Source organism: Ammodytes marinus (assembly GCF_949987685.1).
Source record: "Ammodytes marinus genome assembly, chromosome: 5".
NCBI classification, from domain to species: domain Eukaryota; kingdom Metazoa; phylum Chordata; class Actinopteri; order Uranoscopiformes; family Ammodytidae; genus Ammodytes; species Ammodytes marinus.
This window is the reverse complement of record NC_137234.1, coordinates 29,869,235-29,876,044: the sequence shown is the minus strand read 5'-3', so window position 1 is coordinate 29,876,044 and position 6,810 is coordinate 29,869,235. Positions and strand designations below refer to the sequence as shown.

Sequence of the window (6,810 nt, the reverse complement as noted above, 5' to 3'; positions counted from 1 at the left end):
TCTCTCCCAGACAGGGGGATTACCCACTGATCTCACCCTGAAGCCCGACAAGCCAACTACTGAGTCTATTGTGGCCCTGACGGCAATGTCAAAACTCCACAGAATTCGGATGTGACAACAGGTTCCCAGGAGACTCTGCACACTCCTTTAGTTTCTGTGCTTTTTTTTTTTGCACCTTGCCGGTTGGAAGCCGAAGCCATAGCATCGACTGACACTGAGGAAAACAACTCCTTGTTATGAGGGGTCCTGAGACCAAAGACACTGAAAGCTACAGACGTTTTTGTGCTCAGCTAGTCTGCAACAGACCGGGGCTGTGGCAGGACAGCTTGGCTCATTTGCAAGTTTTAACGTAAACCGTTCGATGCAGCCATAAAAAAAAAGGACAGCCGAAAAGGAGGCCGAAAAAGTTGAGCCCGGTGCAACCCCAAATACTTTTTACCGTGTTTATTATTACCTGCTGTTAAGCTGCCCAGTGTGGAGCAGCGTGCTTTCCAGATGCTGCCATGCCCATCATCAGCAACGCCAACCATGACTTCAGCAACCTGTCCGTCAGCGATGACAGCAGTCTCGACCACTGCTTCACAGAGATCCCCGAGACTGAGACCATCAAGGTATGAATCCTTTCTCCACTAAAGGAAATGAAAGTACTGGGGTAAAGAGTGCCTGAAAACTATACTTGAGTAAGAGTACCTTACTAGAAAAATGACACCGTTACAAGTTACAAGTCACCTGTTACAATATCACTTGAATAAAACTACAACATTATCTGATTTCAAGTGTATTAAAGTGTCCAGAGTGTTTAGCCCGTATGCGATGTATGCTAAAAGATGCACCAGGTAGCGCTTAAGAAGTGGTTGAGGACTTATGCTCATCCTTTAAAACATAATAAATAAAAGTACAAACACTAAACTATAAAAATACTAACCCTAACCCTGGTAAGAAAAAAGGTCCCGCATTGAAAACATTGAAAAGGTAAATGTAAGTATAATCAGGAAAATGTACTTAGAGTATCAAAAGCCATCCCATTTTTGGCATATTTGCAATACATTTAGTCAGTGTTGGGTATAGCCTGCAATATTTTATAAACTCTTTATATATTTTGTGTGCAAAACTATTAATTGGTAAAGTACCGGAAACCAGTAATGTAAGTTATCAGATAAATGTAATGGAGTAAAAAGTAGAATATTTCACACTGAAAGTAGCATGAAAAGAAAAGATTCAAGGAAGGTTGGTTCCTCAAAGTGCCTCAAACTTTTACTTGAGTACAGTACTCATGAAAAATGTACTCCACCATATTTACATTCCACCTCTGAGTTGTAAATAAGTGATCATTAACTATGTGTTCTCACAAATGTCACGGTAACAGTTTATGAAAAGGGCACATTGATTAACTGTATGATTGATAACTTAGACTAAACATTAACAAACTGTTCATTAATGTACCCTCATTAGTAAAGTCTTACCCAGGTTTCTGATGCAGCTGCTCATGCATTGAAGCTTTCCACTGCTCCCTCTCTCACAGGGCGTTTACTTCAAGAGGGCCCAGTTCATCCGTCGGCCGGAGGAGCTGGTGTCGGTGGACCACGCCCTGCTGGCCGTGATCAACGTTGGGGGGAACCGCTACACCTTCCCCTGGAGCACGCTGGAGCAGTTCCCCCTGACGCGCCTGGGCCGGCTGTGTGGCTGCCGCTCGCCGGAGGACATCGCCCGGGTCTGCGACGACTACGACGAGGCTCTGCGGGAGTTCTTCTTCGACCGCTCGCCCTCCGCCTTCAGGGTCATCCTCAACTTCCTGGCGGCGGGGAAGCTGCGGCTGCTGCGCGAGATGTGCGTCCTGTCCCTGCACGACGAGCTGACGTACTGGGGCGTGGAGATGACCTACATGGAGCGCTGCTGCAAGCGGAAGATGTACACGCGCATCGAGGAGAACAACGAGCACGAGAGGCAAGAGGAGGAGCGCAGGCAGAGGAACGCAATGCCGCGTGTCCTCGTGGTGGAGACCAGGTACAAGAAGGTGATGAACTGGCTCAGAGACATGGTGGAGAACCCACAGTCAGGCCTACCGGGGAAGATCTTCGCCTGCATGTCCGTCATCATGGTGGTGGTGACCGTGGTCAGCCTGTGCATCAGCACCATGCCCGACCTGAGGGAGGAGGAGAGCAGGGTGAGTCAAACATTGTTGTTTGGAGGTTTGTTTTGCAGCACAGGGTACCTAAATCTAAATTAGTTTGATCTGAACCAAAAAAATAGGTGGTCTCCGTCCAGACCAAAACAAACCAATCAATATCTAGTATCGAGAGACGCAGTCCCATGTGGGTGATGACCACAGGACGTGGGTATGTCATGGAAAGTTCTTTAGCGCGCTGGCAAAACTACAATTTCAAACCAAAACCTAGCAGATCAAATCTATACAGTAGATACAGACCTTTAGGTGTAAAAAACACCCCAGTTCTATTTAAACAATTAAAACACTTAAGCTTGAATAGGGCCCATAAATTCAAGCGACCCTGACTGTCAGTGAGATTTATCACATATGGTGTGAGCGATTACAGCTGTCTGCTTTCTGCACAAAGACACTGTGAACGTGAAATAACAGAGCTGCTCCTATGACCAACGGGGAGGCTCATTCAATCACTGTCTCCAACACTACCTCTTCAAATGAAAACTTCAAATTTGATCACCAGTGTGTGTCCACCGTATGGCAGTCTTTATGAGCGACTCAGGTGTGTGAAAGTCTTGTTTCATTTAATTCACTGTGATGCTGCAAAAAGTCAGGCTTCAAAATTCTCATATATAAATACTCTTGTGTCGTCATGTACGGCCTCTTAATATCTCTGCTTGGATGCTGCTGCAGTTGTGTGTGTGTGTGTGTGTGTGTGTCTGTGTGTGTGTGTGTGTGTGTGTGTGTGTGTGTGTGTGTGTCTGTGTGTGTGTGTGTGTGTGTCTGTGTGTGTGTGTGTGAGTGCAAATGGTGTATGTCCTCTGATCTCTGTCTACCAATAGCAGTGTGGGATAATGAATCCAGAGCAGCTCACTGAGGCATGTCCAGTATCTGTCAGTAAACACTGGGGAATAATAAATGGGCTTACTGTACTCTCACACGCACTAGACAGACACACTTGGAGAAGCCCAAATTTGCACAAGAAAGAACATATACACAGATACTGGCACTGGCAGGCACATGCCTACACACACGCACACACACACACACACACACACACACACACACACACACACACACACACACACACTTTCACATGCACATAAAATAGTACTGAACTCATCCACTGTAACCACTGTGTACTTGCACCGGCAGCCACATGCCTACACTCACACACACACACACACGCACACACACACACACACACACACACACACGCACACACACACACACACACACACACACACACACACACACACACACACACATACACACACACACACACACACGGTCACATGCAAATAAAATAGCACTGAAGCTATCAACTGTAACCGATACGGCTGCGTGTGAGTTTTGCACAGATTTCACTCTTCGGTCTCATGCTTCCTCCTAACTAAGTTTTTTTTCTCACGTTGTCTTCTCTGTTCAGATATGATAAGTTGCCCTTAATAAGAAATAGTATGCATGTATGCATCCCATCTGTGTTTGGGGCTCTGTTGCTGCAGGGAAAAGTTTGCGCACCTGTTAAACAGCTGTTGAGATCGTCAACAGCAGCACCCCTTCGTATTGATTTTGATGTGAGCATTCACCAGACAGCCAGCCAGCGGATCAAGTGCGTGAGCGTGTGCTACTGGAGAATATAGGAGGAGGGTGAGGAGTGCAGAATGCCTGATGACTTGTAAAGGCCGGACAGACAATGTTTAAGAGCCCTGCCAGGAGCTCGTGACACACTCAAACATGTCACAGGTCAAGAGCATTTCTGTGCTTATGGGTAGACATTTTAAGTCTATTCCCTGATGAGTCCAATGTTGTTGGTTTTCGGAGGGCAGTAGCTTGCCTATTGACTTACTTTAGGGTTCAACAGGAAAGGGAGAACACATTTGTACCATTTCATTGCCAAGGGTAAGTGCAACTTTGACAAATGCTCATTCGATCGATAATAACTATTATAATTTGTAGTATTTTTAGTTACATTAAGCTACTTAAAGCAATAACTAAAATATTAATATTAAAAATAACAACAATAAATCATTATTGTTTAGTCTTTTATTAATAGAATCTATATTCTTTTATAATATCATCATTTCAAAGCCTACATTTAGGTTAAAGGAATACTTCACCCATACGGAACCAGCGTTCTATCATTATAAAATAACTATTATAATATAATGAATGAGGTTTTTCTTCCCTCAGTCTTCCCTTGGCCCAGCTGTCCTGTTAATCCTAACCCTTACTGTGATGTCGCAAGAAGGAAACTGTAGGGTTAGACAGTGAGACCATAAACACTCCTTCTGCCTTTTCTCAGGCTAGGATGATCCGATTTAAAAAAAATTTGCACATTTATACTAAATAGGATCTCCGAGTTCAATACACCTTCATATTCCAACCGGTGAAGTAGGCCTTTAATTAGTTTCAGCACAATGTGAAACATGAGACCAAACATGTACCTGAACTGAAGGGTACACAAAAAGGGATACCTCTCCTGTGACAAGCATTTGTACCCTTTTAGTTACACACTGGTACTTCTATTTTTGATCGTGTAGGAACACAGATGTAAAAGATTGGACAGATTTCCTGAGTCCGATTCAACTGAGCGCTGTTGACTGACTGGGCTGAATCCATCAATATGAACCTTTAACAGCATTATGATCTGTAAGAAGTAGTCTATAGGAGGAATAAAAGGGCTGCGCAGTCACAGATGCCACTGTATATTTATCATTGATCTGTACACTGACAGCAGTTACAAGGTTGGCAACTGAAGAAACAGATAAACAGCAGGCATGCAGGTATCCAGGCAGCGGAAGCAGAGGCACGGTACAAGTGTTGCTCAATGCAAAAGAGATTGTGTTTCCCGATGTTTCGTATCACGACCGGCCGCATTTCGGAAGTAAACAGGAAATTTGGCTGTCCCGCTAAAGTAAATCTCTCAGGTAAACAAAGTAGCAGAGGCAGTGGAGCTCCACAGGAGGTATCAAGCTGTGTGCCAGTACACTCCTCATGGGCCAGCTCACTTCCCCGCACAGACACACACACACACACACACACACACACACACACACACACACACACACACACACACACACACGCACACACACACACACACACACACACACACACACACACACACACACACAAGCACACACTTACTATTGTCATCCTGTATTGATTTTGAATACGCCCCAAAAAGGAAACATATTCATCTTCTCCCTTCACGTTTTTCTCTGTTCATACTAACTTGAGTTTAAGGCTAGTTTTGTGTGTTAGGCTTTTGTGTGTTTTTTTTCCAAAGTTCCATTCAGATTAAGAAGCTCTTTTTCAAGGGAGACCTGACCTGACCAAGACAGTCAGCAGCAACTGTTAACCATTTCCAGACAACAAAGGACACAATACATTACAGAGTGATCGCACAAACACATACACAATATGTTGTCTGAATGAAATGACATAGCTAAAAGCAGTGGCGAGTCCATGTTTGTGATTCCAATGAATAAAGGGACATCGGTCTTGTGGTGAATGTATTGTATACATACATTAGAAAGGATGGGAGCAGCCCGAGGATTGCCTTACATATTAACATGTATCGTGTGCACTAGGTAGGTCTGCTTGGTATAGAAGGGGGGCAACATTCACACGTCCATGTTTTCGCCTGAGGGAGCGTGAAAGGAGAGATGGTAGTAGGTGGGAGATTGAGAAAGAGGACACATTGAGGATTGAGGATATCTCTGAGAGAGGGAGACATGGAGTGAAAGGAGTGTGCTTTTGGAGAGAGAATTCAGAAAGAACAATGGATGAAATGAGATTCTGGTGTGGAGGTAAACACTGCATCATCTCAGCCACCCCCCCCTTCTTCTCCTCCTCCTCCCGCTCCCCACTCTATATGAGTATAATGTGCCCCTGCCTGTCCTCAGTTGATCTGCTCTATCAAACAGTATATCTCATAGAAACTAAATGCTTTGGGAGGGGCCTTTATCTCCCAGCTCAGTTTGAATCCCACTCTGTCATTCATTCTTCCATTATCCTGCTGAGTGTGTGTGTGTGTGTGTGTGTGTGTGTGTGTGTGTGTGTGTGTGTGTGTGTGTGTGTGTGTGTGTGTGTGTGTGTGTGTGTGTGTGTGTGTGTGTGTGTGTGTGTGTGTGTGTGTGTTTGTGTGTGTGTTTGTCTGTCCACTGTATGAGCTGCTCTGCCCTTTATGTAAAAAGTCTCCGTCATACATCTGCAGCCACTCTTATTCCTCTAGGGCTGTGTACAGTTTGCACAACATCTCCTGGTGTGTTTTCAGAAATGCAAATACATGCATGAAATATTAATCTAAACTCGGGGATTCAAACACAGTAATAGATGTTCTAGACCCAGCTGATGAAAAGGCTAACCTCCCCAGCGGAGTCGGTCGGGCTGTGTCGGTTTTAGAATTTAGTCTTTTGATCGGTGTGGACAGCGAGAACATTTTGGAAAACATGATTATCTCATGAGTAAGAAGTACTGTAGGACTTGAATATCTGGAAATGTACAAACTATACTTATTTGTAAGCACAGTTAAAGTGTCCAGGGGGGATTATGTGCACATTAAATTCTTCTTGCCATGGATTTGAATGCGCAAGCAAGCAGCATGATTCGGATATTTTGGGTTTGACTTTGTGTCATGCAATAGG

The 6,810-nt window shown here is 44.4% G+C and overlaps 1 protein-coding gene across 1 annotated transcript in view; it reads left to right on the top strand.

Moving 5' to 3' along the window:
* Nucleotides 1-482: 482 nt before the first annotated feature.
* The window catches only part of kcng4a (potassium voltage-gated channel, subfamily G, member 4a), a gene marked incomplete at its 3' end in the record, with an annotated part of 28,296 nt that continues 21,968 nt past the window's right edge, over nt 483-6,810 (top strand). Inside the window, exons 1-2 of the mRNA XM_080028373.1 lie at nt 483-611; nt 1,523-2,164. Coding sequence (XP_079884499.1) covers nt 504-611; nt 1,523-2,164 — 750 coding nt within the window. The 5' untranslated portion in view covers nt 483-503. The remainder of the gene's footprint in view (nt 612-1,522; nt 2,165-6,810) is intronic.